Source organism: Rhinichthys klamathensis, unplaced genomic scaffold, assembly GCF_029890125.1.
Source record: "Rhinichthys klamathensis goyatoka isolate OS25496 unplaced genomic scaffold, OSU_Roscu_1.1 h1tg000989l_1, whole genome shotgun sequence".
NCBI classification, from domain to species: Eukaryota; Metazoa; Chordata; class Actinopteri; order Cypriniformes; family Leuciscidae; genus Rhinichthys; species Rhinichthys klamathensis.
Genome location: NW_026607292.1, coordinates 138295 through 153949, shown reverse-complemented (window position 1 = coordinate 153949; position 15655 = coordinate 138295). Strand labels below are relative to the sequence as shown.

The 15655-nt window shown below is 36.0% G+C and overlaps 2 protein-coding genes across 3 annotated transcripts in view; one reads left to right on the top strand and one right to left on the bottom strand.

Annotated features, from left to right (window-relative positions):
• Positions 1-161: 161 nt before the first annotated feature.
• nfs1 (NFS1 cysteine desulfurase) lies at positions 162-5507 on the top strand. Its single transcript, XM_056244495.1, has 13 exons — positions 162-424; positions 639-715; positions 834-950; positions 1090-1173; positions 1344-1496; positions 2531-2624; positions 2710-2844; positions 2916-3073; positions 3165-3270; positions 3359-3440; positions 4229-4312; positions 4461-4550; positions 4754-5507. Exons 1-13 carry the CDS (start codon positions 316-318, stop codon positions 4815-4817), a joined length of 1353 nt encoding a protein of 450 aa, XP_056100470.1. The 5' UTR covers positions 162-315; the 3' UTR covers positions 4818-5507.
• Positions 5508-5981: 474 nt separating this feature from the next.
• dvl1b (dishevelled segment polarity protein 1b) overlaps positions 5982-15655 on the bottom strand; it is a 32946-nt gene continuing 23272 nt past the window's right edge. For both annotated transcript variants that reach the window (XM_056244492.1, XM_056244493.1), the window contains exons 8-15: positions 15498-15637; positions 14239-14315; positions 14082-14149; positions 13892-13969; positions 13672-13806; positions 12513-12680; positions 12201-12419; positions 5982-8362 (exon numbers count right to left, since the gene is read on the bottom strand). In XM_056244492.1, the coding sequence (XP_056100467.1) occupies positions 7863-8362; positions 12201-12419; positions 12513-12680; positions 13672-13806; positions 13892-13969; positions 14082-14149; positions 14239-14315; positions 15498-15637 (1385 nt within the window). In that variant the 3' untranslated portion in view covers positions 5982-7862. The remainder of the gene's footprint in view (positions 8363-12200; positions 12420-12512; positions 12681-13671; positions 13807-13891; positions 13970-14081; positions 14150-14238; positions 14316-15497; positions 15638-15655) is intronic.

Below are 15655 nucleotides of genomic sequence, written 5' to 3'. Positions count from 1 at the left end.
GGCTTACTTTTCAACCAATAGACTCCGTAAACGACACAAAAACCCGCCCACAAAAGACACAGATAACCAATGAGAGTTATAATAACAGACGTCCCGCCCCCGCTGTATGTGCGTCTTGTGTAAGAATCCCCGAATGTTTTTGAGAGCTTATGACACACTGTTTTATGGCGACAGTGAGCATGTCCTCTCTTCTGAAGTTGCACGAATAATACTATTATTTATCTGACGGGCTTTTTGTTTGACGAAGGCTTTGAAAGAAGCTCTTTTTATTATATCTATCATCGTTTATGTTGAGAACACTGTAATTGCATAAACATGATGAACAGGACATTATCGAGAAAACTTCTGGGCTCCATGTGTGGGATCTCCAGCCCTCGACTGAAGTTCGCTCAAAGCGCTGCGAACACTGTGCAAATCCAGAAAGGTAACGTTAAGGTTTTAGTACATCTCATTCTCTAATCTAGAGACCGACAGTGACGCAGTTGAATTGAGCGTGTGTAACTTACTCGGGGAGGCTTTGCTAATATACATTAACACACTTGCATGTAAATACATCTTGACTTCCTTGCATGGGTCTATTTATTCTAAAAGTCACTGTAACTTTTAGTGCTGATAAACATGTCTGTCTTATTCCACAGAGTTGATCAAAACAAGGGAACTTGAAAAGGATGAGCTGAGACCTCTGTATATGGACTTTCAGGCCACCACACCCATGGTACCCAATTATAATGCCATTTAGTTCAATTACTATTCAAACTCGTGAATCTAGTGCATGAGAACATTTCTTGGATGTTTACATGCATTGTTTTCATTGTTTACATCTGATGCAACAGGACCCAAGGGTTTTGGATGCCATGCTCCCATATCAAGTGAATTACTACGGAAACCCACATTCCAGGACTCATGCTTATGGATGGGAGAGTGAGAGTGCAATGGAAAAAGCAAGAAAAGTAAGTCTTTATCCTTCATAAAACCTGTATGTTTTTATTCGATAGCTGAGAGCTTTATTTATGAATATCAAAGCATAATATTTAGGTTTAGCCACAAATGCACTGTTTATTGTAACACCATTGTTTATTTCCTCTTCAGCAAATAGCAGATCTTATTGGTGCTGACCCAAGGGAGATCGTGTTCACCAGTGGTGCTACTGAGTCCAACAATATGTCAATCAAAGTAAGTATGTCATTACTGTTAGGAAAGATTAGGATTAGGAGGAAGTGGGACACTGGGGCACAGATGACTTGGCATTTCCTAAAATAATCAAATAGGTGAAGTTTATATAGGATCCACTGCATTAGTTATTAAGAATTACAAAAAAAATCTCTGTCTTTTCTTGTCTTTAGGGTGTGGCTCGGTTTTATAAAGCTAAGAAAAAGCACATTATTACCACCCAGACGGAACACAAGTGTGTGCTGGACTCGTGTCGTGTTCTGGAGGCAGAGGGTTTTGATATAACGTATTTACCTGTGAAAAATAATGGGCTGATTGACCTGGAGGTAAGCTTTCTTAAGGGGGAATAATTACATTATTTTGCTTTTCAAATAAGTTTCAGACACTCACCTGATCTCACATTGTTTAACAAATAGGGAGTCCCAAACAAGCTCCAAATTGATTAAAACAGTGTTGAAATAATGTTTTAATGGCTGTCACAATAGATTGCAATACTATTAGGGGTTGATAGTGGCACATTGCACAAAAAAAATCAAAATTTGAAATTAGTTTGTGTTTTTATTATATTTTAAAGATCTGGAAGACTTTTTTTAAATGGTTTTCTAAATGTTATATATATATATTTTCACATTGATAACATGGGGGAAAACTGCCCTATAGATATTTTTTATATTATCTCATAATTTGGCTGCAAGTATATTAGGCTGCTGTCACTTTAAGACCTGACACAGGGATCCATTATACTGTTAGATGTACGTTTTCTTTCTCAACTGCTTACGTCCACTTAAAACATAACTGATTGGGTTTATGTGAATATTCGCCAAGACAGGCATTTTGACATGTGTATTTGACTGTTTAAGTGCAATAAGCAGCGAAAAAGATCTCAATTTAGTACTGGGAGGCGGCTTTATGTGCGCGCACTTCGGGTGTGAGCACCAAATCTGTGGGAATGAGTAAAAATATGCACAAAATGCGCAATCCTAGTCCAAAATTCAAGTCCTGCAACACCAACAATATTCATCCTTCAGCGAATGAAATGAGTGAGTGAGCAGAGGCGGGTTTGTGTGTAACTCACTGGAGAGATGAGAGAGAGAACAAGCGCAGCTGCTATCGTGTATCTATTCTGCAGAAAATGAGTATTGGAAGCCTTTCAGATATTTCAGTATCGATACATATGGATATTTTTGGCAACACTACATTACACTTGGTTTATTATTTCAGATGCTTTTTTTAAAAGACTACAATTGAAAAATGTATATATTCTACATCAAAAGCCACCACTGAAATCCACCCGGATTTGGCGGGTTGGCAGGTGTTAATGTCAAGCCCTGTATTTACATCTTATATTTTGCTTCCTTAGCAATTAGAGGAAATGATCCGTCCTGATACAAGCTTGGTGTCCATAATGACTATCAACAATGAGATTGGTGTCAAACAGCCAGTCAAAGAAATAGGTAACCTTTATTATCTACATAATTCTCAAAATAGATACCTGTCAGGCTTCATATCATCTATATCAAGGATGTTTTTTGATTTCAGGTCATCTGTGTAGGTCCAAAAATGTGTTCTTTCACACTGATGCTGCTCAGGCTGTTGGAAAGATCCCTGTTGATGTCATTGACTGGAAAGTGGACCTGATGTCCATCAGCGGCCATAAGATCTACGGGCCCAAAGGTAGCGCATTCTACATTTAAATGCACAATAGTTACATCATCCCAAATATATTAATTGCTTGTGTTTATTAGGAGTTGGGGCTTTGTACGTCAGGAGAAGACCCAGAGTTCGCATTGAGCCTTTGCAGAGCGGAGGGGGTCAGGAAAGGGGTCTGCGTTCAGGGACCGTCCCAACACCTCTAGCCGTAGGCCTCGGAGCCGCCTGTGAGATCGCCCAGCAAGAGCTAGAGGTAGAGTTGGAAAAAGTGCTCGTTTTTTTCTACTACTAGTCTAAGTTTAAGTTTTACTTACATGCAGGTTTAATTTCCTGTTTATTCTCAGTACGATCACAAGCGTGTGACGTTGCTTGCGAATCGCCTAATTCAGAAGATCATGTCTGAGATTCCTGATGTTGTGATGAATGGAGACCCAGATCAGAGATACCCAGGTGAGACTGGATTTCCCAGGTGTCAATTTTCCTTTGTAAGGATCGAAGTTGACTTGGGTTTGTAATCTTAAACACTTTCCTCCTTCAGGATGCATTAATTTATCCTTTTCCTACGTTGAGGGGGAGAGTCTGTTGATGGCGTTAAAAGATGTTGCACTTTCATCTGGAAGGTTAGTAGTTTAAATGTCTAACCAGGGTTTATAAATCTGCGGATGACATGGCGAAAGAGCACACATTGTTCATGTACATGTACTCCCCACATACCAAGCTGGTTGAAAGGTTATCCTTTTACTAAAACTATTAGAGATATTTTTGTTCATTGAAATAATAAAATATAATTATTAGATTTTCATTTATTTGTATATTGTTGCCAAGGCTACATTTAGAATTTTCTATATTTTTAATTTTAAAGTTGAAGTGCTAAAATTACTATCTGGAAATAAATAAATAACTAAAACTGAAAGTAAAAATAAATTAAACCCGAATATAGTCATGTTTAGAATAAAATACAAAAGCACATTGCAAAATTATTAAAAATTAAAATAATAACTGAAAATATAAAACTAAAAGCTAATTTAAAAAAAAAACATAATAGTATGCAAGTAAAAAAAAAACTAAAATAACACAAACTCTTCCTGGAAATGTTTTTATTCAGAAAGATTAATTAATAGAGGTGTTTTTTTATTATTATTTATTTATGATTAACGTTTCTCCTGGGAAAATATGATTTTTATCAAATGTCAGATTTAAAGATTTTATATAACTGTTTTATTGGTTGATTGTTTTTGTTTGTAGAGATAATGTAAAATTATTGTATACAATCAATTGAAATATTATTGTTATTATTTTAAATGTGAGTACTTACTGCAGTGAATATATGCCTTGATGCTGATATGATGATAAATAAATGAATAAAAGTCTTCGTGGACGCAGTGACTTGAGTGTGTTCTTGTTGCAGCGCCTGCACGTCTGCCTCCCTGGAGCCCTCGTATGTTCTCAGAGCAATAGGGACAGATGAGGACTTGGCACACTCTTCTATTCGGTTTGTAGTTTTTACATAATATCAGTCGAAATGTTTATTGTGCTTTTGTGTTGCTTTATCTAAAGTATCAGTACTCAGTGCAGCATGGTTCCTGCTTGAACCATGAGCACACATACTATAATAATGTGTGATCTGATGTTTTTCTCAGATTTGGAATTGGCAGATTTACCACAGAGGAGGAAGTGGACTTCACAGTGGACAAGTGCATTCACCACGTCAAGCGGCTGAGGGAGATGAGGTGAGCTTTTTATCAGTCTGACCTGGCATCATGGAAAACATGGGAATATTTAATATGAATATTTTTTACAAATCCTTATGTAATCACGAATGACTGGGAATGTAATAAACGTATTAGTTAACTTAAAACCCATGCAAACTGGATCTTTCTTTGGGAAAATAAGGAATGTTATAACCTGCTTTGTCCTTTTTTTGGTCTATTAGTCCATTATGGGAAATGGTCCAGGAGGGCATTGACATTAAGAGCATCAAATGGACCCAGCACTGAATCATTCTCTGCGGAAGAAGTATGAAGACCTGCTGTGCTGTAAATACTTGTTCTGTACAGCTTTATTAGGCCGCCATACTCCGAATCCTTACACCTTATTCCCTAAAAAAAACACGCACAATTTTATTTCTCAATTTTTGGGGCTTTGAACCGTCTATGTGGAGATTTTAAGTGCACTTGGATGAATTGCAGAGGTTACAGAGGTGTGGGTTTGTGTCCGTTTTTTTGATATATTATTTTTACAGTTGCTCTGTGTGTTTAAATCACTCAAAATATAATCTCAAAAGACATCTTATAATGAACATGCATTGAATATTGCCCTGTCGTGTTTTTGTGTTTGAGCAAATCATAATATAAACTTAAAAACACTTTAGGGGTCTATCATATTGTCCTTTGTCATTCCTGAGACCAGCAGAAATAATTTTAGTAATAAGTGGTTTTATTACAGAAGCCTTGTTTTAGGCAAGTCAAATGTGAATTCCAAGTTACAGTTAATGAGTAAAGGTTTTCTTGAAATAAAGGACAATAATGGACAGTAGGTGTCATTAAATTCACCTGCCCATTAGAAATGTATTGCGTACGACTTCATGCTTATTGTCAAGTATAAGCGTCTTCTGCGATTGCGATTCACAAATTCTGTAGTGTCTTTGTTTTATTCAAGAATGTTATACTAATAAATATCCAAACCAATTGTTTTGTCTTTTTTCTCTACAGTATACACGTGGTTAAAAAATGTGGGTTTGGTCATTTATTCTTTTTTTGGACAAACTTTTAATCCGCAAGGATGCATTAATCAAAGTAAAAACATGTGACAAATTATTTCTATTCCATACAAATTCTGTAAATTAGAACTTTCTATTCATCCTAAAAAATGTTTCCTCAAATATATTAAGCAGCACAGCAGTTTTCAACATTGATAATAACAAAGAAGTTCACAGGAATAAACATATTTAAATAGAAAACAGTTATTTTAAATTGTAATAATATTTCACAATATTAGTTTTTACTTTATTTTTGATCAGATAAATGCAGCCTTGGTGAACATAAGAGACTTCTTTCAAAAATGGTAATGCATATTTCAGAATCAGATTAAGAAATTCTGAAATTGTAAAGGTAATCGTCTATTTCAGTGCCTGGCAAATGAAAATGAGCCGGAAGTTAAGATTAATCGTTTATTTCAGACAGTTTCACTTACAGATGGTCAGACAAATACAACACAAACAAAATGAGATTTAGAAAACTGCTTTAAAATTACAAATACACAAGAGTCCAATTTATATCTTACATAAATACAAAAAAGGCATGACCAGAAGCTCTGTACATATACTATATACAATTATCTATTTTCATATATACAATAAAAATGAACTATGTACAGCAGTTTTTACCCAGTCTTCCTAAGACAAAAAATTATACAACACATCTAAAGATGGCGATTCACCATAAAAGCGCAGATCAGATCTTGTAAAAGTGCCAATTTGACAGTCTTTATCTTGAGCGACAGTCCTCAAATGGTTAAATACTACACATACAGTAGTACACACAGTCCATGTGCTAAGTGGTCTCCTTCATTTAGTTACCTTATACAAGCTTTTTGAGCAAACATGTTCTCTTTGAGACACTGATGAACAGGTTACCAGCACGAGATATCACATCATACAACTGACACATTATTCCAGGGGCAAAAGTCAATATTTAAGAACATCTTATGTAAGAAAATATTACTAATTTCAGACGTTCAGCAAGCGCCAATTTGTTTTGTGCATCCACACCATAAGTGCTGCTTTTGAATTTACCCTGATATCTTTTTTATTTCCTGAAAATACATTTTTCTAGCTAGTGTTTCATAGCCAAGAGAGTCATAACAGTGTCATGCTACCATGTTTCCAACCTAGTAACAATTGGAAACGTGTCAAAATGATTAATTCCTCCAGTCTCTGCCACCCTCCCAGACAGCTTGTAATGCACAAGAGCTTTAAGCATTAATCATGTGCACCAAAAAATGAAACTACAATATAAAGATTGTTTTAAATAACATTTGAAAAGGACCAAACACAACATGAAAATACTTGTTTGACTGTTGCTGGATCTTAAAGGTGATGATCAGTAGCCTAGTCTCTTCATGGACAGCTTTGGAAAGGACTAACAGCTCCTGACCAGCAGAGGGCATTGTCTGATTGTCTTTACCTTTTGCTAATCTAGGATTAAAAATGTGCCTGCTGGTGTGTTATTTTATTGCTAAAATGGTTAATACTGGTCTTAAATTTTGTGCTGAGCCTAATGTGTAATGTAACATTAGCCATTACCAAACATTAGTTTGATTTTTATTTTATGGTGACAGAAAAATTGGGTGCTTTGTTGGGTTGCCTTACTTTCAGATACTTTCAAAAGTTTGGGGTCAGTAAGTTTTTTTTTTCTTCTAAAGAAATGAACACTATTAAATGAATACTATAATTTAACAAGGATGCATTAAATTGATCAAAAATGACAGTAAATACATTTATAATGTTACAAAAGATTTCTGTTTCAAATCAATGCTGAACTTTCTATACATTAAAGAATTGTGAAAACAGTTATGATGGTTTCCACAAAAATATTAAGCAGCACAACTGTTTACAGCATTGATAATAATAAGAAAGGTTTCTTGAGCACCAAATCAGCATATTATTATGATTTCTGAGGGATCATGTGACCCTGAAGACTGGAGTAATGATGCTGAAAATTCAGCTTTGCCATCACAGAGAAAAAAGAAAACAGTTATTATTCACAATATTACTGTATTTTTGATCACATAAATGCAGCCTTGGTGAGAAGAAGAGACTTCTTTCAAAAACATTACAAAATCTTACAGACCCTTAAGAATAGTAGTGTATGCAGGTATTTTCCCTCTGCTCAACACATGATTATCTTAACAAATGATCCTCAATCTTTCACACAAACCTTTGACTACAGTACGGCCACATGTGCTGTTGGTGAAAGTGAGCATGTATTTATGGCACTCATCATGTGAGATTACAGAATTGATTATATTATTTGTTCATCAGATTACATTATGTCCACAAAAAACTCACAAGGGTTTCCCATGGCATGCTGGAAGGACTGGCGACTAGCGGTGAGTTCGGGTGGTACGGTCCCTATCTCCCTCACTGGTGGGGCCCCAGGGGGCCCGCTGCTGATAGCACCCTTAGGGGTCAATCTGGCCAGGCTGTAGGGAGGAGGCAGGCCTGGGGGCCCGTAAGAGGAGGCGTGGCTCCGTTCGCTGAGTGCACAGGAGGTGTGGCCGTACTTGGAGAAGGGAGTGTGGCTGTAGGAGAAGGACGTGCGGCTGTGCTGGGAAGGGACTCGGGAATGAGTGTGGCTGCGAGATGAGAGAGTATGGCTACGGTGGCTCAACTGGCTGGCTGAACGCTCAACCCGCCTCCCACCTGCTCTGTTGCCTGAATCCGATTCGCTGCCGCCGCTGCCTGCTGCTTTGCGGTCCTTGTCCCTCGGCACGGGCCGCTGGCTCCTCCCAACGCTAGGGTTGGAACTACTGCTTCGACTTCCTGGAAAATAAACAGAAGTTGACATGGCTATATGGAGAACAAAGGAAAGAAAGAAATCAGCCTAATGCATTTTATTTTTTACATGCTTTTTACAGAAGGTAAAACAAAAGTTTCCATAGTAAACTTCTATGCAATGACCAAAACATTTGCTTCAGGTATGTCTGGTTGAGGACAGCAGGGAAAACAAATACTGAATGCAAATAATAACATTCAAGTAACTACAGTACCTTTCAAAAGTTTGGGGTCGGTACGATTTTTAAAAAATTGTATTTGAAAGAAGTCTCTCATGTTCACTCAAGGCTGCATTTATTTAATGAAAAATATAATAAAAAGAAAAACAATCTACTGACCCCAAACCTTTAAACAGTAGTGTATATAATTTTTTTAAAAAAGAAGACACATATTTTGTTGTAAGGCTCTGTCCAGTGAAACTCAGTGTTTTAATTTTGAAGCTAACCAAATTATGCAGATAACAAGAAGGAACATTTGTGATGTGGCTTCAACCCCGAAAACCATAAACAACACTATGCAAAATGAAAAAATACATAAATAAATGCGAATTAGACTATAATAATACAGGTTTCACTTGCTATAAAGTATATACATGATTTATGTTGACCACGATGTGTTTTGCACGGTGAATACTCAATAATAATTATGTCATTAATATTGTTGCATATTGTCAGACCTATGCAATATTTGTTAATATTAATAAATGGTAATGTTTGACTTGAACAATTTAGTTACTGTGAAGACACGTAATATCTGTATCTTTCAGGAAGACCATTTGAGAAGCTCTGATCTAGAACTAATCAGTGCTTCATCCTTCAGCAACTGAAGTAACAGCTCATAAAGTCAGAGAAGCACTCCATCCCTCACTAACATATAATGACAAATGTTCTGCATTTCTCACACTTCGTTCCTTCATGCTATGTTCCATGTTTCAAAGAGAATGATTAAAATATGATGAAAAAATGATGGCAATTAAAGAGCTGGATGACATGACACTGGAGTCAAATGACTATGCAAATGAGTTCATGAGGTGCTGCATCCTGAATTTAAAAGAGTCAAACTTCAAACAAAAGCCACATCATTTCACTCTTACATAACAGGCATGGCAAAGCTTTCTACATACACATATGGGATCTACATTGATTTTGTCATGTTTATTCCCAAACTATTGTGTATGCAGTTCATTTGTGTGGCCGCTTTATCCACAACACATGACATGCTGAGAAATACAGAGACGAGAGGCGAGGCAGCAGGACAAATCCAGCAACAGAAATACCCCAGTCAAGGAGGGAGACATGACCGTAAGAGAGAGAGAGAGAGAGAGAGAGAGAGGGAGAGAGAGAGAGAGAAAGAGAGGGAAGGAGGCTGCCTTACCGGACACCCCAGGGTTGGGACTACCTCCTCCATCAGTCTGCCATTGCCCAGCAGAAACGAACAGGAAACAACACAGTTATGCCGTCTGTCTGTCTGTCTTATTACCAGAAGCTCTATCAAGTACAGTTCATCCTCTCAGCCTGAATGCACTACTGGAATTTCATCTGGAATCTGCTCAGTTAAAATAATATCTTATATGCGCTCACATGTAAGATATCTATTTACATGTTGCGATGACATGAAATATTGTGAAATCCAGGGTCATCAGGAAAGCGAAATTCGATAGTCGATAACAGTTGTGCTGAAATTTCACGATACTAGATACCAATTTCGATACCACAGTAAAGATTTGAATTCTATTGAACAAACTGATTTATTTAATTATTTAAGTAACATATTAATACAAATATTTAAAAAATTAGCCTTCATTTATTGTTCAATTACATTAACTCAATTAAATCAAATGATTATTAGTATATTATTATTTTCAGTTGGTAATAAAGGTCAAAAATGAATTTAGAGCAGCCAGCATTTTCTTTATTTCATGTTAATATCATTGTTTGAATAATATTATCAGTGTAACTGTCTAATACATAGATATACTAAACTGAGTCAGTCCATCGAGTATACTTTTGACATCGCATGTCATATCTATTGAAAATAGACAATACCGTTCAAAGTCAGTAAGATTTTAATACTGTTATTCAGCAAGAATGCATTAAATTGATCAAAAGTGGCAGTAAAAAAAACATTTAAAATATTACAAAAGATTTCTATTTCAAATAAATGTAGCTCTTTTGAACTTTATATTCATCAAAGAATCCTGATTTTTTTTTATAATTTCACAAAAATATTTATTAGCACAACTGCTTTCAACATTGATAATAATAAGAAATGTTTATTAGAATGATTTCTGATAGGGATGGTCAATACCAAACTTATTCTCATTCGATATGATACCGATACTTTTTGTTACAGTTTTAACGATACTGATAATTTCTTAAATCAGTATGTGCTTTTTCAAAATAATGTTCATTTTCATACTTAAAAGTCAAATCACATCTACATGACACATACTGGCCATTAATTACAAATTTACCACAAAAGCAAATATGAGCACAATTAAATAAAAATGTGGACAACAATAGGTGTAAACGTAATCTTGTATTTTAATATTGGGATTAAATAATAATCAAGTAATTAAAATTATTTTAACATAAATATGTATAAAATAAAATAATATACCATGTATCATATACCATGGCATCTTGCTGTTTTTTTTCTACAGGTGAAATGTAACACCACACCATGTTATGTTTCCTTTCAGCCATTCTCTCCATCTCTCTCAGTTTAATGCAGAAGTGTATCTCGTGTGACACGTCACGTGACACAGGCCAGCTAAATATGTTTAAAAACAAACATTAACAAAAAGTGCTGGAAACATTTGAATGTGATGCAGAAACCCACATTTTGTATAATTATCATTTTAATATGGATATTTTTTCAAGGAATCGATATCAAATAAATCAATACTTGTTATGAGTATCGATATATGGATACTATAGTATCAACGTGCCCATCCCTAATTTCTGAAGGATTATGGGACCGAAGACTGGAGCAATGGCTTTATTAACAATATTTCACATTATTATGGTTTTTAATTTTGATCAAATAAATGCATAAGAGTAAAACATTAAAGAATTGTATCGACCCAAAACTTTTGAACGGTAGTGTATATATAGTACATAAAATCCATGTACTTAAATATTTAAAATGTTTTTCCATATCTGCCCTAGTTTGATTTTGTTTGACTGCTTTCATGGGCCTATCCATAAGTTTCAAACCACACAACACATCCGAACCTTCACTCAAGAGATGACAGATCACTCTAACTGCTCTTTACAGCAACTCAAACACACACAACAGGCTGCTGAGTTTCCTTCCTGACATTTTCACTGAGCTAGTGCATGGCATGTGTGAAATGAGCAACAGGTGAAGGTTAATGTGAAGCAGTGGATTGAGACGGACGTGTTTGTGCACTGCATCAGCGTTGAAGGCAAAAAGCACTAGAGAATGAGATGTATATGCCAGATGAAATCATGATGAGCTGATGTCAGCTGATGGGGATCATTTTTTAAAATGTGGCCAAAAATGAAGAAGATTTGCTTGAAAGGTTTTAAACTAGGGACTAAGACACCTAAAATGGGCCGACCATATTTGAGGACAATACTTAAAAAAAAAAATCTTAATTCTTGCTTTCAAAACCAGCTGGATAGAGTGCAAGCAAATGCATAATGCAGGATCAACTGTTTCATACATTTACAACAGCCTGAAATAATGTTTATATATGAGCGATCTTATCATTTCAGTACTGAACTAGGCTGAGATTTATTTTGGAATGTCTAACTGTGATCCAGTAATATGAAGTCAAGGATGACCTTTCCCTACTTACCCTCACTGTGATGACTTCCTGCACTGCCACTGTGGAAACTGTGGCAGGGGTCGGAATATCCTGGTGGGAAACCAGAGGGCGCTGTGGAGAAGGGTGGATAGGGGAAGGGCTGGCCGCCCATGGGCCATGGGTTAGTAGACGGAGGGGGGAGAGGGGCCAATGTGTCCTGCTCTGAACCGGCACCACTCGATCCCTCATTCAAGTTTAGCGTAGCCATGTCTAAGAACAAAGGTGGAAATTATAAAGAGGTGGAAACATTTTGTTTGTAAGGATAAATAAAAAGCATGAAGGAAATGTAGAGATGTGTTGTACTTTGGCAGAGATCTCCAAATGTGTAGTAACACTGTTCAGAGAAGGTGATCTTGTTGACAGTGTGTCTCAGATAGCCGTGTTTGAGCAGGCTGCTGGCATATTTCCTAGCATCACGCCGGTCTTTGAATCCTTCAACCCGTGAGTACAGCCAGTCTACTACATCACCTCCTGTAACATGCCAGATACAGACAGATGAATACCTATACACCACAGTTATTATAGTTAAATAAAACCATAAAAAAAAAAAACATTTTTTTGTAACTTTAAATAAAATAAAAGGTAAGTTAAGAAATAAAATAAAATATAAACAAAAAAAGTTTTACAGCTCCCACTTTATATGAAGTATCTTTGTCTACTATGTACTAACATTTCAAGGTAACACTTTATTTTACAGTGTTATTGTTACATATGTTACATATAGTTACTATAGTAATAACTATAATTACATGCAACTAACCCTAAACCAAACCAATCCCTAATCATAACCCTTTAGTAAGTACATGTAGTTACTTAATATTACTGAGTACTTAAATGTATAATTATAGTGTAACAAAGACACCTTAAAATGTATGATAAGTGTATTCATTTCAATTAATCATTTGATACAATGCACTTATTGTATACATACACATAGTACTTATATTGAAAAAATACCTGCATGTAATACAGCTGTAATTAATTCCTGTAATTACATTTATCATTACACTGCTGACTCTTCCATTACCCATTAACCAACCCTTAAACCTACCCATACCACCAAACCTGTAACTAACCTTACCAGTATCCCACCTCAATATCAGCGCAAGTGTTTTGCAATTCAACATGAACACAATGAGTACACATTGTACCTAACAATTATTTTTTGATGTAAGTATATAGTAGTTACACATCTAATATAAAGTATGACTGTGATGTGACTTGATGTGCCACAATAACTAAAAAAACTAAAATAAAAATGTATAAAAAAGTATTATACATATTAAATTATAAATATATACATATAAAAATTATAAAACAATATCTCCTTCAAAATATTACTAAAAATATAATAGTATCTCAATACTAAAATAACACTGCTTTACACATTTTTAAAACATTATCAACATTAATAACATGAGTGAGATATTTTCAAAGGTGATGAACGCAAAAGACATCTTACCTATTACAGCATTAGATATAGTAATCTTGAGCCACATCCTGTCCCTTATCTCTAGTCCTGAGTCTGGGACCTGCATCACCTTTACAATGGTGGCCATGTCTGTTTTTCCCACTGTAAGAGGGAGATCGTCAAACTCTGTGAAGGACAACAGGATGATTAGGATCATGCTTTTCAACAAAAAAAAGAGATGCTGTGATCTGTCAGAGAGAAAAGACTGTACCGTTTTGTGGGTAAGATCCTGTTAGTGCAGTAGTGTGGGAAATCCATGCAGCCGGGTCAATGGGTCTTACTGGTTCAGCTTTGGGAGGGAAAAAACAGGTCAGATAAGTCAGATAAGATGGACAAGTATCTCCATACCTAGCTTATGTTTATCTGAAAGAAGCGTAGATAAAGAGTTTGTGTGTATTGACCTCTGGGTATTGTAAAGTAACTGCGAGGCGAAGGGTCCCAGCATTTGGCAACAGTGAGACTGATAGGACTACAGAAGACGAGTACAATGGTTAGTTAAAACACATTTACATCTAAGCCTCATGTCCAATGTTACAATTCAGACATGTTTATTCTTACCCATTCTTTGAGACAATCTCTCTGAGGATCCTGACAGCATCGTCATTGCTCATGTTCTCAAAGTTCACATCATTTACCTGCAAGTCAAAATGTGGCATACACACATGTTAGCATTAAGGCAGAGCAGAGCCTCTGTGAGAAATTCATACCAAGGTCAACTGGGACCTTCTAAGTTTCTGTAAATAAAAGCAGCAAAATAATTTGCATTTAACTGATCTTAAGGTAATTACCTTAAGGTAATGTTAATAATATCAGTGTGCCAAACTGTGCAATGCCGATATAAATACGCAGTCTAATCCATAACTATAACTGTAATCTGCCACTCAACGGGGATCAGCAGCTACTGGAGGCATTTGAAGGCTGTATTTGGATCCAGAGACAATCACTACTAAAGCCACAGAGCAAGAGGCCAAATCTCATCATTAAAAACGAATGTAAGTAAGTATGTCCCTGCAGTGTTATATCACTTTAATACACCACTGGCGGAACCAATCCACTGTATTACACTAATCTGCTATTCGAACTGAAAAACTGATCTATTAAGTGTTTTTAAAGGGATAGTCCACCCAAAAATGAAAAATTTGAAGAATGTTGGTAACCAAACAGTTTTGGTTCCCACTGACTTCCATTGTATGGTCAAAAATGCAATGGAAGTCAATGGGAACCAAATTTGTTTGGTCTAAATATTACATTTTGAATATAGAAATATGTTGGGAAAAATGAAATGATACTATTATGAAACTAAAACCGCCAGTAGGTGAAGGAAAGTCGTAATAAGTGAATCATAGAATCATTCATTCAACTGATTCGTTCAAACCAGCTGATTTATTCATGAAAGAAGCAAGTGTCCACTGATGCTGATTTCGGAACCACATACTAACATACTACTCTTACTAATTTTGCCATAGAATGATATAGGAAAAAAGTAAGAGTAGTATGCTAGAAAGCGGTTCCGAATTCAGCACGAGTTTATGAATGGGTCATTGAAAAACTCACCCGATTCGTTCAAAAATAGTAAATCATTCAATAACGCCACACCGCTGTGTGTTGCTGGGGGACACAAGTTTTCAAAAAGCAGATGTTCTGCTCATATAGTATTTAATGTTGCATGCTTCAATAACAGCCTCTTTGGAATGTCTTTTTTATACTGTCAATGTTTACAAAAAACAATTATGTTCCAAAATTGTTAAAACCAGACTAAATTGATCACAAACAGAAATGAATATTCTCAAGAAGTGCCATTGCAGACTACAATGTACCTGCAGCAGCATGTCGCCTGGCTCTATTCTCCCATCTGCTGCCACCGCTCCTCCCTTCATGATAGAGCCGATGTAGATGCCACCATCTCCTCTATCGTTACTTTGGCCCACTATACTGATGCCGAGAAAGTTGTATTTCTCTGTGCAAACAAGAGAGA

Excerpts from the sequence above, each read along its gene's own strand:
- nfs1 (XM_056244495.1), top strand. The coding sequence starts at position 316 with ATGATGAACAGGACATTATCGAGAAAACTTCTGGGCTCCATGTGTGGG. Across the intron at positions 716-833 it reads TTCAGGCCACCACACCCATG|GACCCAAGGGTTTTGGATGC; the intron begins GTACCCAATTAT and ends CTGATGCAACAG. Across the intron at positions 4,313-4,460 it reads TTGGCACACTCTTCTATTCG|ATTTGGAATTGGCAGATTTA; the intron begins GTTTGTAGTTTT and ends TGTTTTTCTCAG.